Source organism: Plectropomus leopardus, chromosome 18, assembly GCF_008729295.1.
Source record: "Plectropomus leopardus isolate mb chromosome 18, YSFRI_Pleo_2.0, whole genome shotgun sequence".
Classification (NCBI taxonomy): Eukaryota; Metazoa; Chordata; class Actinopteri; order Perciformes; family Serranidae; genus Plectropomus; species Plectropomus leopardus.
The window spans coordinates 7,082,580-7,101,992 of NC_056480.1; the positions used below are offsets into that span (position 1 = coordinate 7,082,580).

General features: G+C 39.9%; 1 protein-coding gene across 4 annotated transcripts in view; it reads left to right on the plus strand.

Moving 5' to 3' along the window:
• The first annotated feature begins 9,806 nt into the window (after positions 1–9,806).
• The window catches only part of LOC121958063, a 58,725-nt gene continuing 49,118 nt past the window's right edge, over positions 9,807–19,413 (plus strand). For 2 of the 4 annotated variants that reach the window (XR_006106811.1, XR_006106812.1), the window contains exons 1-2: positions 9,807–10,110; positions 11,487–11,545. Coding sequence is in view for 2 of the 4 variants with exons in the window: in XM_042506919.1 (XP_042362853.1) it covers positions 11,491–13,281 (1,791 nt within the window). In the remaining 2 variants the exon portion in view is untranslated. Of the gene's footprint in view, positions 10,111–11,486; positions 13,363–19,413 lie in introns of those variants that run through there. The other 2 variants (XM_042506920.1, XM_042506919.1) reach the window with 2 other exon arrangements.

Consider the following 19,413-nt stretch of genomic DNA (forward strand, 5'->3'; position numbering starts at 1 on the left):
CAATCCTGCCTCTTCCATCTGCTTCACTTTTATCATCCTGCTTTCAACTTGTTGTCAACCGATACAGGATTCATCAGGAGGGGCGATGATAAACAAATGTCATCCGTAGTCGTCTTGTTTCCAGTGAGTTCAGCCCCAGTAAGCCCCAGTTGGTGCTGCTGATTAATGCTGTCTGGCCTTGTTTGTCGCTGACAGTGGTGCCCGCATTCAGGGCCCCTCAGTCTCTCAGCTAATTAAAGTCATTCTTCAGTAATATTCCTAAATCAACTGTTTCCTCCTGCCTATTTGAGACCTAATTGGAAGCATGTGCACTCAACCCAAAGGGCTCCTTTTAACCCCTGACACTTCAAGAATGTGTCTGTTGCGGTCATTGATTTTCCTTTAGTGTTTTTGTTTCTTTATTCCTGCAGCCAAAGACAACGAGCCACGTTTATTTATTACCTCTGTGTTGTGTGGACCAGATTGTAGATGTGGTTATGATGCTTTTTAGGGGAGTTATCAGCAAAGTTTGTGTCAGACTGTAAGTCTCTTTGACTACACATAATTGTCAGGCTCCAAAGCCAACCCCATGCTTCATACTTAGAGAGTTGAGCTTGGGTCATGTTATCTGGGAAAGAAGAAGCAGCAGAGAGAAAACAGGATTTACAAGGATCTTTGACAAAAAAACATCGACAGAACAAATACGTCTGTCTGCGGGGGATTTGTTACTGAAATGCAAAGTGCTTTTTTTGATTTCACACCAATTTCATCATCATGATGGTGCCTTTAAAAATCCTCTCTGACACAGAGACTTTGATTAGATACTCCTTGCTTACAACTTCCATATTACACACATTATTAAAACATCTCAGAAAGATTAAAGCATCCAAGGATGAAACAATCTTGTTTGTGTGTAAACTAAGTCTGCATCCAGACACTTCACATCTCATATGTGCTGTACATTGCGATTGTAAACATTTAAACTACACTAAAAGAGCATTATGTACAATTTCATTAATTTTTCCTGTAAATTATTTCACATTTTTTGTTGTTAAAGCTCCTTTGTTATTCAAATGTTGTTCTTCATTAGACAAATTGTGTCCCGCCGGACTTCAGTGTGTGTAACAAAGCAGGCTGCAGCTTCAAGACCATTACCAACAAACAAAATGCGGTTAAGAGTGGTCGAGCAAACTTCAGACACTCGAGACCAAGCTCTTTTCTTTTTCAGCCCTGGACCCGGAAAAATGTTTTGCCTCTGCCTGCTGCAGTAAACAATGGTTTTATCTACAAAGACTGGCTGCCTGTGAACTTGCTTTAATCATTAATGTCCCTCCATTTCAGTGAATCTGCAGGTTGTTATGAGATTTAGCCTCCAAGTCTGTTGCGCTTTCTCCTCGCCTCACATAAAAACCACAAAACAAAACAGGCGTAAAACTCCATTTGGATGCGGGATAATTTCAAAGACAAATGGTTGTGATATTTTCCAGGGTGTTTATTGGTTGAGTGGAGCGATGGCTGTGACTCACTGAGGCGCCCGAGCTTGTCGTTTCCATGCGGGAAACAAACATATGGATTGGAAACAATAAGAGGAGAGAGGCTGGGAGGGAGATTGATTTCTCAGGCACCATTTCTGAGCCATTAAGCTTTACCTATCCTTTTCACTCCTGATCCGCCTCTCCTCACACACCTGCTTCCTTACGGGACATTAGTTGTGTTCAGAGGGGAGATAAGACACACTGCCTCTCACCCGCTGTTGGTCAATACATCCATCTTGTGTCTATAGCTGCACTGTACCTGTGCAAATTACTGTTTACAGGCAGACCGTCATTATTGTTTTTCCTCACTGGAGTGTCTTCACACAGGGAAGTGAAGTATACTGCGAGGACAGAGGGAGGACGACAGACATTATTATGGTAAGTGCAGGCAAACGCTGCCGTCTGCAACATTTAACCAGCAGTGATAGAAGATGTTCGGCTTTATCACACAACACAAGGACTTGTGTTGCAGTTATGAGCACAATGAATTTGACTTTAGCAAGTAGTGACCCTGTTATTCTGATTATAAAACAAAAGTTCATATTCAAAACAAGCAAATGAAATTACGCAATAAATTACTGATAACTGTCCTGCACTCATATCAGTTTAGTGAAGGGCGTCCTTGTGACCCGTGCTCGAATATGCTTTAAGACAGCAGTCTTCACTGTTTTCCAGGCCAAGGAGGGAAAGAGGGAAGTAGCAAAGACCCCCCATTACCTGAGTCCTCAACAGGGGGTCCGTGACCCCTATAATATTGTTATTTTATTTATTCATTTTCAAAAAGTAAAATGACTCTGAAGATACACATTAACATGAATCCAGCATATTATAAGATAAATTGACCTATACAAAAAACCTTTTTATTTTACAGAACACAACACAGGGTTTCCCACACATTTATTTATTGGTGGCTGGCTGCAACAATGATAACATCCACTCTGCAAACAGATTTCTGGAGCTGGACTGTTCTTTAGGAGTGCTACTGGAATATATAAACTGTGGTTGGGGCAAAGTTGGCTCACCAGAACACCAGGCACGTTCATAGGTTTAAAAGTTTGCCTTCATTTACAAAGTTCTGCAAACAGCCCCTCTCATCCACTGATGTGATCTGATCAGCTGTGATTGATTGACAGATCAATTATGCACTCCGCAAGTCACAAACTGCTGCAGAGGAAAAAAGAACTCATGGGGAGCTCGGACTGCTGCACAGCATTCATGGACCCGTGAAAATGTTAGATTTTAGAGAGCGGACACAGAATGATTAAAAAGATGACAAAAAAAGTAATGTTTTATTTTGGGTTTTCTTTTACAAAAAGGCCAATTTATCTTTGATAATATTTGTTGGATCCATGTTAATGAGAATTTTCAGACATATTTTAATTTCAAAACAACAACAAAAACTTTTAAAAAATGATCAAACCATAATTTAGCCACCCTGCTGCAATAACTCTGTGGACCCCTCCAGAGTTGCAGACCCCCTACTGAAGACCCTGCTTTAAGAGCTACTTCCTTTTATTTGCATGTGTCGTTATGAGTTTTGAGACTTTCCCCCCACTGGTGTAAAAGCAATTTATCTTCCCTTTAAAATCCACTTCTAAGAAAAGTGATTCTCTGTTCAGAAGAACAAATGCAGCTAAATACTAAATTTGACTGTCTGTATAATTGTGATTCTCAGTAGTCGCTACAGTCGCATATGCAAATCTGTCTCATGTGGGAGCAAAGAAAGGTTTAAAAAATCATGATGACATGTGCTAATCAAACATATCCCCAGGGCATATTTTCATACCAGCACTGCAGCCTCAAATGTGACCATGAACTTGAACCAACATTTGACAGTTTTAAAAAAACTATGAGCTCCAACAAAATCACCACTAACTATAGAGCCATGGTGTTGCATTATTAGGCATTTCTGCCATTTTGAGTGCTCGATGTTTAAGCCAACTGCCATCAAGCTGAGGTCATTGGGAGTCTGAGAGAGGGAGAAGTTTATTGATGTCAAAGGTCTCGTGAAGGTGCTTTACCACAGTGGCCTCTGCTGGGGGGTAAGGGTAGAGCATGCTGGGGTAGAGATCAATGATTGAAGAATGGAGGAACGCAGCGACCGTGATATTTACTCAAGAATGGGCTGATGATCGCTAATTAGCTTAATCCTGTATTAAACTATAATGAATCACACTCAGCCAACTGTTGTGGTGGATTATAATTGACATGGACGGATCCCAACAGCTTACTGGGAGAGGCTGTGGGATGCATCTGTCCTGCCTTTGCACAGCTGCTGGAGAGTGATGACAGCAATGTTTGGCTTCTTAATTGAACTGGAATCTAGTGGTGTTTGAGAGATTAAATCAAAAGTCACTTGTGAATGCAGCTAATCAAATTATGCCTGAAATGCTTTTTTAACGAAAGACTCAAGCATACTCATAAGGAAATATCAAATTAATATATAGACATTTCTCTTCTGCTAAGAGAACAAACAAACAAAAAAAGGAGGAGGAGAGCTCTCGGTGTGGCCTAACAAAAAGCCAGCCCAGTGACCGGAAGAAAATGTTGGTATTGTACGTTTCTGCAAACCACAAATACATTAGATTTGCACATTTCTAAAGTAAAATAGTATATTACCTGATTTTGTCATCAGAAGGTGGAGGGGATGGTTGATGGATGAGTCACCTAGACGAGACGTTTGCCAAGCCACAGACCTCTGTTTGAGACAAGCAACAAAATCTGCTGTAATTTAGCCAGTCATTATTGTATTTCAACATCTTTAAGGGACCAAACATTGGTGTTTTGCAGCTACATGTCACTGTTTTTCCAGCAACAACTGTGCCTCAAAAGCAGTTGTTTAAGCAGTTGTCCTTACTTAGACATCACTGCTTTTCCTGGGGATAGTGCCATCAAAAGCAGTTGGGTTTTTTTTTCAGAGAAATTACTGCGTTTTCTGCTGGGATAGTGGCACAAAAAGCAGTTGTCCTTTACTGTGACATTGCTGCTTTTTCTGACACTGTGTTTCCAGCAGGTATAGGGTCACTACAGATCACTGTTTCCTGCCAGGAAAGAGGCACAAAAAGCGACTGACTCAGTTATTTTTTACAAAGACTTTGTTGCTTTTCCTGACAGTAGTGCTATGAGAAACAACTGTTTTTTTACTGAGACATCGCTGTGTTTTCTGCTGGTAAAGTGGCAAGAAAAGCAGGAGGTTTTTTTTCTGGGGAATAGTATTTTTTTTTCCAGCTGGCATTGTGCTCCTAAAACCGGTTATTTAAGCCATAACGTGATCTTTCCAAACCATAACCAAGTGTTCTTTAAGCCTAAACCTAACAATATATTAACCACAGCATTGCTGCATAATAACACACAAATGCAATACTTGTGTTGTGCAGACATGTCAACATATTTTATGGTGATTGAGTTGCAAAAAGTGCATGAAAATAAAAACAAACAATAAGAGCACACATAAATGTAAATAAGGTCTGTATTTAAAAAAAGGCTCTCTTTGAAGGCAAGCTTTAAGACAATATGGAAACACTTCTCACTTTAATAAATGTCAACTACAGACAAAGAGAACAAATGAAACTGGTTTTAAAAACTAAACTCTCACGACAACAAATGACATTTTCTGAGAGCAGAACATACAGCCTACACATACAATAAGTGATGTTTTCCCATAAAACGCTCTCAAAGACTTCACTAAAGCTATTTTCAGCCTGTTTAAAAGTAGCAGAGCTCTGATATAAATCAAGTAATTGCTAACAGAGTCCCCATGATGTAATTTTAGCTTTAAGCTCCAAGAAGCAGAGATCGGCCATTAAAGTGGAATAAAATGATGCCATTTAATTTGTCTATATTGAGTGGCCTAATGCCTTCCTAAGTCAAGAGTGTGTGGCGCTGTTTCATGTTTAAAGAAGTGCATTTTACGTGGTAATTGAAAGGCTTTTATGTCACAAAGTGTTTGGGTCCAAAGCTCGAGCTGACAGATTAAGCCTGACTCTGACAGAACAACATAAAGAGAGGGCATTTCACAGAGAGCACATGAAAGCGTCTTTTGGATCTTAAACGATAACTTTAATCTACAAGCCAAATTTTCCACAACAACCTACAGATAGACAAGGCTTATGTGTCATCATTACAGCTTTGGCGGATTGTATTACTGTATTCTCACACAAAAATTGCTTGTGTGCAAGAGTGACAGTTAAATCAAGATGCCGGCATGGAAGTGCTTTCGGTATGTCATCCTGTTACACTTCCACATTAAATGGGATTAGAGAGGAAGCTTTTGCTCGAGGGACAACTAAATCTGGAACGAAATGAGGGGGAAAAAAAAAAAAAACATTTATCACACTTTAAAATGTGCTTTTCTGTGCTTTAAATCAAATTCTGTTACCCCAAGACATCTTAATTGTGTTGTTCCTTCTGTCCCTGATGGAATTTCCTATCAAGTATGAAAAAAGTATAACCTTTGAATAAATTGCGAAACATTTCCCATGAGACCAGAAAAGGATCCAGAGCAGCCAAACCCGCCAACTAACCAGAAAACCAACATCATCCTCCATCACTGCCATGTCATGACATCACCCTGTTTCCTCTCTACTGGTGTCCCTGTGGTCTGGACTCCTAATTCTCTGGCTCGAATACTTATGCTCTCAAAAAGGGCCGGGCGACTTAATCTGACGCTGAGAGACAAGAAAATAACAGCGCCGGGTCCTGTTTCTGTCTCCGTCTCCTTGCAGCGTGTCAACGTGAATATTCTCCCTCTAAAGAGTGCCATGATACAACCTGACATTACCAGCTCAGATTGCCCCAAAATTAGATAGACTTAGTTTGCTTTGGCTGCAATCGCCGCTCCACGAAAACCTGGACACTGTATAAACTCCAGAAATGTCTTTAATGACAGACACATGGCGCTGAAATGTGACCCCGAGAGAGAGATAATCACTGTCATTTAGTGTTAGAGCAAATCAGTGTGGGCTATTAACACCAAAACCAGCACAGACCTACAACAGAGGTAAGCGAATAGGATGATGACATATAGGGACAAGAATTTAGACTCTGACTGTATTTCACCGTGTAACGTGTCTCCTCACTTCCCTCACTTGCTTCCTACCCATGGCAAATGGAAGCAGAGGACGTGAGGAGGAGACACAAGGACAGAGAGGCCGAAGCTGCCAAATTAAAAATCTTTTCTTGGATAGCGTCAGTCTCAAATATCCCGGTGATTCAGTGGCATCTACAGGGGAGGATTGAAGAATTCAACCAGCTGACTCTTTTCCCGATTAGAATTTTTTCAGTGGTGGTTTTTACCAGGTGCTGAATTATCCACAAAGGTCTCTTCCTCTCCAAAACAAACTGACACGCTGATTTAAACCAGCAAAATAACTAAATAAAGCAATTTGACAACACAAATCAGTGTTCCTCCAGTCCTGTTTGGCACATTGCAGATGAGCCACTAGTGCAGCACCTGCTAATGTGTGCTTTTTTTCTGTGATAACTTCGGTTGCGTTCAGAAATACTCACTCTGGGTGCAAAAACTGAAGCACTCGTAAATACAGCGTGCTGTTATGTGCTGTTTGATAATGCAGAATACCTCACTCACAGAGCAGCAGAGCGCACTGTGGGAACTCTGTCTGGGGAGACAAAGAAGCAGAGCACCGTGGGGAGTGAATGTGTGATTAACTTGACTGTTCGTTAATTCATGTAGAAACAGAATGATCTGTTTCCTCAAATAACATTGAATAAATCAGTTTCACATTTAAAAAATCTGTGTTTCAACATTCTCATTCCAGAGAGGTTATGAACTATGTTGGCTAATGCAAAAACGGGAGTGGTTCTACCTAAAGCCAGTGTTTGGTTTGTCTGTTTTGGGCTTCAGTAGAAATAAGGCGGTGTAACATGGTTATCTTCATAGACGAGGACCTGCTCCCTATGTAGATACTAACAGCTCATTCTGCAGTAAGGAAAACACAACAATTCTTATTTTCAGGTGATTTTACAGTAAATATGCTCAATATTAGATATGCCTTTACTGCCATTATATCCCTCTACGAATATCCACAGAACCCCTTACTTAAGAACAATCTAAAAACTTTACTGTATCTTTCATAAACAGATAGACAGGAACATCTTTTATAAGACTATAAAAGCCTTACATATACAAGAGGCTTTATTTATTTTTGTGTTCAACATAACCAATTCTTAGTTGTATTGTTACTGTTAATGATTTTAATCGTCATTTGATATTCCTTTTACATCTCTTTAATTCATGAATAGATCATCTGTTTGCATCATTGTTATCTGCATAATAATACATCATAGCTGTGATATCTGGGTAAAATGTATGTATGTCAATGGTATTGTAAAATACAAACAAAAACATGTTTGCTTTTTGTGATTCCACAACAAGTTGCGCAATTAAAATTATTCTATGTATTCTACAGTGTTAGATTTATCACACACAAGGCGATGACGCATTATGTTGCATCTCACCGTGTAATTGTGTACAAAGTAAGCAATGTGAGAATAAACTGTGTGAATAAAGAATCATATGGAGCTGCTGCAATATACATCATACATTTTTTTTGAAAAATCTCACCAAGAACCTCTGGAAGCTTTAAGTCATGCCACTTGATTTAAGACTTCTGTGTAAGACACACCGATGTTTTCTCGCTCAGAGCTCCTCCTAAAGCCAACTCAATCCTCTCTCCTCAAGGTGTACCTAAGGGATGGAAAGACAACACAACAGATAAAAAAGTGCAACAAAGTACACACTTCATGACTGCAAAACACATGTTTTGGCTTCTAGGTTTTGTTTCTGTCAAACCTATTTACAAGAAAAATAAAAGTATGAAACAAGCTGTCTGCATCAAGGTAAAGCAGGGAAAATATTCACTATATAGTACACACTTAAGCTTACATTGTTTTTTTTAAGTAGCTTCAAAAGACTTCAAAGGATCTGAACTATCCCATTAATGGGCAAAAACTATTAATCAAGAAAATATTTAGGATATTAATCAACAACACAAACATCTGTTACCCACAGCCTTTGTAAAAGTGTTACCTAAACTATTTACTGTAAATATCCCTCACAGTTTACAGAGTGACCTCCTGATAGACCTTTTCCACGGCAGACATTGTGACTTGGCATAGTGGGAAAAGCTCAAGCGAAATTAATAGATAGATAGATATACAAATGTATATTTAGAATATATATTTCCTCATACAGTCACACACTCCCACAGACAAAGAAAATAAAATGAACAATGACAATAACAATAGTAAATATAACGATAGTAATAATAACAGATTACAAATCAACTGAAAAACACCAATTAATTAGATTAGAAATAATTTTTAAAAAGTTAATAGATGGAATTAAAATGAGATACAAATAAAATAAAATAAAACAAATAATATTTTTTTAAAAAATACTAGTAAGTAATATGGGATTCAATTATATTTAATTTTAATAAATTCACCTGTGCTTTCCTACATGTCAAAATGTCTGCTGCTAAAAAGGTCAATTTAACTTTGAACTGCTGTTAGCTTGTAGAGCTAGCTGTGGGCACTATAGGATTATTAAGTTTCAGGTGCCCTAAATTTTGACACACTGAAGCTGTAATTTATTGAAAATGTATTGAAATTTTCACCGCAGACATTTTAAATTGTTTAAGCATGAAAACGCCAGGTTAACTAATAGCCTTAATGTTAACTAGCTAACATGTAAAAGGCCCTGGACCCGAAAATAAAACACAAGCTGCAATTAGCGTAATAAACTACACCTGTGGTTTATAGTCTGACATGTTAAGACTTCTTATGTGAAAATGCCCATTTTGACCAACTATGTTAGCATTTAATGACAAAGCCATGCAGCCAATCCGTAAGAATTAATTACGTTGACGGCTTTTCTGTGCCTTTCAAAACGTGTCTTAGTTGTAGACATTTAAAGACAAAGATACAAACATACTAAACCTGGGCCAAGAAATCCGGGGTTATGGTGCCATGGTGAGGGTGAAAACAAGGAGAAGGAGGCCAAAGAAATAAAGCCTAAAGTTACTCTCCACAAAAGCTATGAGTAATTTTTGGCCATTTTTCACCTCCGCAGATCTTATTTTATCTATTACCATCAACATATCATGCTTTTCATGCTATATTCACTCATTTTTCACCTGTTATCTTCCGTGGTTTGCTCCAGCTGAGGAGTCACCTGCCTCCTTCTCCCCGCCTTCCTTGCCGCTTCCACAGTCGAACCTGTGTGTATTGATCCATGCGGGCTCCCTTACTTCAAGTTTCCGGGAAGTAACGTTAACGAAACTCTCAAAACAACGGCGCAAAGCCCAGTTTTCTCGCTATTTTATGACACAATTGCCAAAACTGTTCCGTTAATAAGACCGTAACACGATAGACTTTCAATGTGCCGACGGTCGGCGGTCCAGTTTAAGTTTACAAACGGTATTGTTCGTACTTTATTCGTTAATTTTGAGCCGCTTTGCTAGCGTTTGTAGCCGGTTATCGGGTTAGCGGAAACGGCTAATGTTGCTGTAACTTCATTCACATTAAGACTGAGCCAGAGGGGACTCTTCATGTGAACCTATATTCAAACAAAGAGGTAAATTAATTAATGGCTTGTCGCTAATTTGCTATGTCTGTAATCTTCTGTGACAGTTGATAAAGTTTTTCAATAGTCACCTTAAAATGTCATTACACGCATGTGAAATTGAATATTAAACATCTGCGCTGAAATATTAAACTTAGAAAGAAATAGTTTACTTTTCACTCTGATTGTCGCAAGGGAGTACATTTTTGCCTCTTTTTACTAAAAACTTACATTTATTTTTCCTCTGTATTCAGTTTTACTTTTTGTAATATTTGAAATGCATTTAAATAAAACCAAATGATGGAAAATAACTCTTTGCACTGGCCCCCACCTGTAAACTGTTGCAACCTGTGATAAGAAGTCACACAGATATAAATCATTCAAAAGCTTATAATTTAAAACTCTGAAAGTCACTGTCTTTAAGATTATTTAAGTCAAGTCAATTTTATTTATATAGCATTGAATCATAAAGGTGAACTTGGGGCAGTTTTCATATAGAGCAGGTTTAGACCTGCTAAATAAAGTGATTTTAAAGATAAAATGGGAAAAAAATTACTCTTAATTAAAGTTGCTGTGGTATACCATGAATTGGTTTATATGGTATGAGAACTGATGATTATCATACCATGCACATTTGCTTATCTGTGAATTTAAAAGAGAGATAGTTATCGCAGAGTGAAAAGCTCATATAGTTTTAACATGACTCCCAAAGATAAAGAAGAGTGCCGTGATGCCCGTTACTAATGTCAAAGTCCAGCAGGCATAAGTTTTGTTCACCCCAATATATCAAATGGTTTTTTAATTTTATTTTGATATTTTTAAAAGATGCGAGCGAAACATTTTTTTTTGTGTGTGTCGCTACAGGATTGAATCCTAACTTTTTGACCTGTCACCAGTGATGTTTGTCAGTCAATCCATTGCTATCAGGTGTATCAAGTTGCTACCTCTGGTGAGACAGTGGCCTCAGTTGTTTTAATTTAATAGATTTTGTCATTTTTAGTGCAGCATTTGCCAAAAACATCCTCTGTTTCCACCTTCCCTTTGTGCAGATTTTCAGCTTTCTTTCATGCCTTTTTTACTTGAAAGTAAACTGAATATTTATAGATTCTTCAGTAAAGGTTTGGAGAAATTTGTACTACATTGGGCTCTTGAAAGTAGTGATTGTATTTTGTCACTTTTTTCTGACATTTTAAAGACTGAACAACTAGTGAATGAATCAATGAATCAAGAACAAAATCTGCACTGAAAATAGTCATAAATACCTACTTAGCAGACCATATTAGCATCAGTGGGGTTAAAAACACCGCAAGTTCAGGTTACTCTGACATTTTAAGACACCAATTTGATGCATGGCTAAAATTTTGTTTTTCTTTATTTTACCCATGCAGGACGATGCCTCGCTTGCAGTCCGGAGTTTGGAAGCACTACACCTCAGCTGTTAAAGATGGTAGGGAAACATTCATGTGCAACTACTGTTCAAAGTCGTACACAAAGAATGCTACCAAGATGCAGATGCATCTGGACAAATGCAAAAAGTACTCCATAGTTTCGCAGCAGTCACCAGGCCCCGATGGGAGCTCCTCTGCCTCCATTCCTGTTCCCTCCTTCTCGTTTTTACCGTCTGCCTCTCCAGGGGGACAGTTCCTCATTGATTCAGTGGATCAGCGCAGCCAGGCAGTTGCCGACGAGTGCCTAGCGAGAGCCGTGTACGCCACTTCGTCACCCTTGACTCTCGCAGACAATATTTATTGGAAAAAATTTTTCAGCGTGCTCCGGCCCGCTTACTGTCCGCCCACCAGAGAGGCTCTGTCCTCTCATCTCTTGGACTATGAGTATGACAGAGTGCAAAGCCAGGTTCATGAGACCATAGGGAAAGCAGAATGTGTCACCATCATCTGCAGTGGCTGGTCTAACGTAAAAGAAACTGGCACTATCATTTATTCTGTCGCAACTCCCGTACCACTGTTCTACAAATGTACAACGATAAAGCAGCAGACACACACAAGCACTTTTATTGCTGAGGAGCTGAAAGATGTTATAAGCAAAGTGGGACCACAAAAGGTCTTTGCTGTTGTCACTGATGACGCCCCGGAAATGATGGCAGCTTGGGCTCAAGTAGAAAAAGCCTTCCCACATATATCAGCTATCGGGTGCACGTCGTGTGGTGTCCAGCAGCTTTTTAATGACACGCTTGCAACGCCATCTATGAAAACTGTGTGCAGGAGAGCTGAGCAGGTGGCGAGGTCTGTCAGAGAGCAAAAAATATTAGCAGAGACTTTTGGATGCAGGCAGAAGACAAAGATAAACAACACAGATAATGGGACAACACTGACGCTGCCTTCTAACTCTGACTGGACTGGTGTCGTTAATATGTTCAACAGCCTCTTGGAGGGGCAGAACTCGCTACAAGAAATGGCCGTTTCGCACACACTTAACATGGAAGCATCCATCAGGGAAATGATACAGGATGAAGCATTTTGGAAAGATCTAAGCAGCAGTCGCAACCTCCTCCACCTGATTGGGAATTACATTGATTATATGAAAAGAAAAGATGCTGTGCTCTCTGGTGTTGTCGACATGTTCAGTCAGTTAAAAAACCACATCGGAGCATCGCTGTCAGAGTCTGTGCTGCACAGTGGCGAACAGAAAGCCATCATGGCGTCATTAGACAGATGTCAGGAGTTCTCCATCAAGCCCATCCATGCAGCGGCGTACATGCTGGATCCAAAGCATGTCGGACAGCAGACACTCTCCGGGGAGCAGATAAACAGCGCTTACTATGTGATTTCCAACCTGTCGCACCATCTAAATCTTGATGCGGGTAAAGTGCTTGGCAGCTTTGCAAGATTCTCAGCCAAGCAGGGATTATGGAAGGGTGCCGGGATATGGAGCTCATGCCAGCACGTGTCTGCATCCACCTGGTGGAAAGGGCTGTGCTCCTCTGAGCCGCTGTCCGCTGTGGCCTCTGCTATACTCCAAATACCACCGACAACAGGTGCCTGCGATCAAATATGGTCACGCTTTTGTGATACAAAGGTGCTAGGTGCTCTCTCGACTGAGAGGGCGCAAAAACTGGTGGCAGTGCAGACGAATCTCCACCTCATAGAGCCGAGTGATTGTGAGTACGCTCCACTGGAGAGTGAGGAAGAGAAGAAAGTGTCATTTCAATCTGAGACTCAATAGCAACACAAAATGAGATATTTGAGGCCAAGTAGAGCAGACCACATAGACTGTGATTCTAATTTCTTGTTAAGGAAATATAACCTACAAGTCAACAAAATACGGCAGCAGTCTCTCTCAAGACCTTTTTTTTTTTTTTTTTTTTTTTTTCAAAAAAGCCATCTCCTTTTGTCACGTAGACACAAAAAATTAGAGTCCAGGTTAAAAAAAATACCACAGTTTCCCTTTAAGGGAAAAAAAATCACATTTATCAGTCCTGGGATTGTAATAAAAACCAAATATGAGCAGTTAAATAGGTTAAAAAAGTGAATAAAATGGAAAAACTCCAACCATGACACTTTTCATCAAAGATTAAATGATACATAAAATATAGTTTCAGCTTGTAAGAAAGTTTAAGTCCACAGCAGTACAAAGAACTTCTGTGGCAAATCACTGAGTGTGTTTTCTCACACACACTGATTCACTGCTCTTTCCGTCAGCCTCTGTGCTGTGGTCTGCTGGTGGTTTGGCACCAGGGCGTCCTCTGGGGTTCTGAGGGGTGATCAGGGCCTTGTAAATACTAGCATTATTAATCTTAATAGGAACGATCCAGGACGGCTCTGAAGGTGTCTCCGCCTCAAAGGCAGCAGACCCGCTGTAAATCTCAGGCACTCTGTTGTTCTCCACTACATAACTCAGTAAATCTCTCACTACCTACGTACATCTTCCCTCCCTCTCTTCCCCCTCCTGCTGCCCATTGTCTCCGCTACATGGAGATTTCGTAGGCAGCAACAACAGATGTGTGGGCAATAATTAGAGTGATGGTATATATCCTTTTGCAGATGAAGAGAGGGCCATTCTCATGATGTGTGCTGTTCATGACAGATGGCTGTGCGTTGGTTGGTTTTAAAGTCGCCCTTTGTGTGATTTAGTCATACCAGGCAGATTGCATGTAATTACTGTTGTGGTGTTTTTTCACTCAGGTCGTGATTTCATCCATTTTTCATCATTTGTTGCAGACCTAGATTATACATGACAAGTGTTGGCAGCTCAAGAGGTGTTTCTGTTGGTTTGTAACAATGTTGCGCAGTATTAATTAATCCAAACAACACAGCAGTAGTTTGTAATTGACATATTTGAAGGTTCTGAGTTTGACAGTCAATTCATGTGCTCTGAATTTCACATAGAGACCCTTTAAATGACAAGTCTGATGTTTTATATAAAGTATATAAGATGAAAATCAACGATGTGTGTCCGTCCTTCAATACTTTTTGTTTTCCTTATCCTGTGGTACTCTGTTCAGTTCCAGCTGAAGACATAAATATTTAAAAACAGGCCACAAATATATAGTTGTTGTTTTTTTAAACTGTAAGTAATTTCTTAAAACAGCTTTGCTTGGTAGATTTTAGCAAAATGTACACAAACAGTAGAAGGTGAATCGTTGTGAATTATTTTCTGCTGTGGATTAATACACCTTGTGTGGCAGTTATTATGTTAACATTTTCTAAGTAGCCCCAAGCACAATACTATCACGAGTTTAGGACGTATGTAGATATAAACCAAAATCTTTGACAAATTAAATTTCCTGTTTGACAAGACTGATCACAGATTCCTTTCTCATCTACCCATTTTTCAAGCTGCATCTGTGTATGTGTTCACAAAGAAAAGTTGTGTCAGGAATAGTTTACCCTGTGTTATTTAATTGTCACAGTGCAATAACCGTCTCAAACAGTATTGCGGACACATGGTATTACAGTACTACATAATTATTATGATTATCAGTCAGAATGACCCTAAAAGAAATGAAAACAGAGGGCTTAGTTTTGGTTAAACAAATGTTTTATCACTATAAGACGTAGAATCAATTTTGTGAAAGTCTCCCTTTTGTTCAGCTGCAGAGCGACAGTATACAATTTGTTCGTAGTTCTGGGTTGTGAAGCACAGTGCTAGGTTAGCTACATATCATGGTCCAATAATCACTGTCAGAGGAGATCGCGTGTAATTTTGTAATCTAATCATGTCCACAAAGTATGGTTGCTTTAACAGCTGGTGCCAATCTGACTGTAACTCCCCCCGTCAAGGACTGATACTATTATCTTGGCCTGGAACAATGGCTGGCTTTAGCAGCAACTGTGTGTATCAGACAGAGAAAGCAAGCAACTGCTGCGTCGCTTACACTGCAAACAAAAGCCAGTTTGTCTGAGGATCATGGAGAGGAGAAAGTTATATTTTACACTAGCTGAAGGGCCTGAATATAAAACTGAGAGGAAAAGTACAGTATGAGAATCCGTCAACAACTCTGCACACTTTCACTCTCCATGAAGCTTATAGGGCAGCCTGTAAAGTGTATGACAGATTTGGGCAATTAAAGGAATACTTCAACCCCCAAATGACTGTTTGTATATCAGTCATTCACCCTGTGTTACATTGAATTTGTGAAGAAAACATTGGTTTTTTTTGTGCACATTTCCATGGTGAAGGGAGAATTGAATTTTTTTTTTTTTAAAAACAGAGAAAGTTCTTATTTGAAGTCATAGGGGTCTACATTTAACAACAAAGATATTTAAAAAAAACAGTTGTCAAACTCACACAATTGATGCAATGTCATGCAAGACTCATTTTCAACTGCTTTTATCATTACTTTTCAACAGGGAACGGAACTGAAAGTGAAACATATCTTTGCTCTCTTCAGCGCCAGACCCCATTTACAAAAAACAGTGATTTTACCTCACTTAACATGGGAGCTGCTGGTTTACAGCTGCTTCCATCTGTAGTTTGTTGTGTTATGGTGTGACTTTGGTGAATCCAAACTAACCTGTAAAAGGCGTTTTTACATTGGGTACGATTAATTCTTACTTTGCACAAGTACGATTGTACTCCCTCTTCAGTTCCCAGCTACTCAGCTTTCAGATTAGTTATGTTGTTCTGTATCTGGGTACACTTGCGTCATAATCTATGTGACATTTTTGTTGAGTATAGAAAAAGGTGCCACAGACAGTCCCTCCTTCCCTAAAGACCGTCATTCGTGGTGCTCTGGGTTAGTCAAGCTCTGGTCCTGGCTAGAAGTATTCCTTTAACCTGTTAACTACTCCTAAATGATTCGATCTATCCTAACTGTTCAGGAAGAGCCATTCTTCAAGACTTCATGAGTCAAAATGTCAGTTAGCATAGTCAAGGGCAGTGGCAGGAGTATTACCCAACATGCATACCTTTTGGCAGTTAAGGAAACCAGAGGAAATCCACACAAACATGTGGGACACACAAACTCCTCACAGAGAGAACGAGGGTGGAGATCTGAAACCAGAACCATCCTGTTGTGGGGAGCCAGTGCTGCCCACTGAGCCACCCTACCACCCAGTTATAGTATCTAATACAATGTTTCTGATTCTGAAATCATAAAAAATGGCCTTGATAGAAATTTTAATTTGTAGTAGATCCCTTTCGGTACTGTGGTGGGTACAACCAAGCTACAAATCACCTCCTCCTCATCGGGTCCAAAGAGGCCGACCAACTGCGTCAGAGGGCCGGGACTTTATTTAGAGATGACCATTGTGTCAGACTGTTTGGCCGTGTAACCGTTGCTAACTTTCAGCCTACTGTAATAACAGACCGGCAACAATTTGTGGCTAGAGCCTCCCATCATTTTCTCATTCCTCACCCAGGCCAACACCAGCCCACCCATCAAACCCTCTCCCCTCCCACCCCCGTCTGAAAAACAAAAACAACAGATGGGCTGTGCCAAGGAGACTGTGACTGCTCCTGGCCATTACCACAGTCAGGAGCCGCAGGGGTGGTGGGAGGGTTGAGCTGCTTGGGTTGCAGATATGTAAAGTAACCTGGTGGCAAGGAGAGCCTGCGCTGTTCTCCCTTGCATGCCGTGTTCTTGCTGCTCTCAGCACCTCATAATGCTTTTATAATTACATTCCAACCCAACTGAATCATGATTAGTTGATCACAGCATTTTTTTTTCCTGGAGAAACAGCCACTATAAACTTTGTACAGCAAACATCAGGTCGGCTAGAAGAAGTACTCAGATCTTTTACTTTACTTTTTTTTTTTTTTTAAGTGGGGTTGTAAGAGGTACTTATACATCGTCAGTGTATTAGTGGGTTACATTATCATTGTTTGACTTTGATGAATCCAAACTAACCCTTTAAAACACCAGAATCACACAATAACACAAACTAAATGATCAGCGCAGGAGTAGACCAGCAATTTCAATGTTCAATGAGGTAAAAGTACTGTTTTGTCCATTGAGTCTGGCTTTTAGGAAAACATCAAAGTTTCACTTTCAGTTCAGTCTCCTGTCAGAAAGGGCTGTCTGACAGCAAGGTAAAGTGCTGAAAATATTCTAAATATAGTGTGTACTTCAACCAGCATTAATGTTTTTTGGTGGCTAAATTACATTCTGTTGCTGCCCCATTCTATAGCAGTACATTATTTAGCTTCCATTGTCTTATTTTTCTTTATTTTTTGTTTTGGTAGTGCTTTCCTGATGGCTTTTGCCCTTTTTTTCCTACCACTTACTTACATAGACTTTAATGCTCTAGTATGTTCTAACTGTGATGATATATACATTAAAGTAAACTGTATAGCCAAGACTAGAGGTGGTACCTCTGCTACAAGCCGCCCACTAGTATTGGATCTTTGAATCATTTTTTCCTTATGCAAGATCTGCCACTGCTTTAACCCGTCTCAAGCACTTATGTAAAGAAGCAATTTAAGATAGTTTAGAGGGTGAACCCCTCTCTGGTGGAACTGACAACTCATAGACGTTTAAACCATGACACAGGGCCAAGTAGATATTTGTAAGGGGGTCACAAGCCAAAAAGATTGAGTTAAGCTATGAAAACTATCCACTAACATCATCTTTTCCTCTGAAATGTAGTGGAATAGATGCATACAGTAGCACAAAATGAAAACAGACTACCTAGTACCTATAATTTAGTATTAAAGTACTTGAGTAAATGTACTGTATTTACGTGACATGTGTGGTGTTAGGCAACAGACAGAAGAAAATAATTATGGTACTAAAACATTTCTATTGACATTTCTATTATATTATGATTATATTCATGATTACATCATTTTAAAAACAACATGCTTGTGAAACCCTCTTCCAGAACTGAGTCAGCTGTAGGTTTATCACCTTTTTTTATTTGTTTCAACCACTTGCATCAACATCTGGAGTCAAGAGAGAAGTAAAAATGTGTTGTTGTGTGGAATTGGTTTGTTGCTATGAGCTGGTGTGTGATTTGGTTTGCGTGTTGTTGCCTCACGAGGACAGAGCACTTGGTAGGAGCTGGCATCACACACAACCTCATTTTATTCCAGCAAACATTGGCTTTAGCTGAAAGCCGGGGGACTCATCTGGGATAAAAAATGGCATGAAATAACCCAAATAGTAATGGCTCTGTTGGGGATGATACTATTTGCACTACATAGGAGGTCTATCTATTTCATCTTTCCAAAGTCATTTTGTTTTGGGGCAATAGCAAGGCGTTCTTATCAGAAAAGGTTGTAAAAAATGGTAAGAGACTGGTGGAGAACATGAAACAAAGCCTGTTCAAGACAGAGGGAGGCAGTAACACTCTCTGTGCTTTCCTACCATGGGGAGACCAAAAATAACATTCATTTCTTTTATTTCCACCTGGAGAGAAAGTGATAGTCACATTGGAAATGCCAATTTAACCAAGAGGGAGAAAAGGGCCATGTGACACGTCATCATCATTAAAGGTGTGGGAGAGATCTGCGTTGAAGGCAGGCCTTGAATCTGCTTCGCTATTGTCATCAGTCATTTACGGGGGTGTTTTCATTCCTTGTCTTGTCTATCTCATGCTTCCACTCCACCTCCCTGCCTTCTCCCGTGGCCCTTTTATCCTCATTCTCAATCTCTTGCGCTCGCTCAACAACATCTGACGATTCAGGAGAGAAATCAAAGTAAAGATATGAGGAAAAGCCAGTGACTTCCGCATTTCGCCTCCCTCCCATAGAGACCAAAGGTCGGGCTCCTTTGAATCAAACGTCTCTTTTGTTTCTATCCAGGAGATGAAGTGAGAGAACTGAGCTGGGCCTGAGCTGCTCTTGGAACATGTTGCTGCTCTCCTCAAGCGGCAGAAAGCTTGGTGGTGCCAAGTACGCAGCTTTAACTGCTAC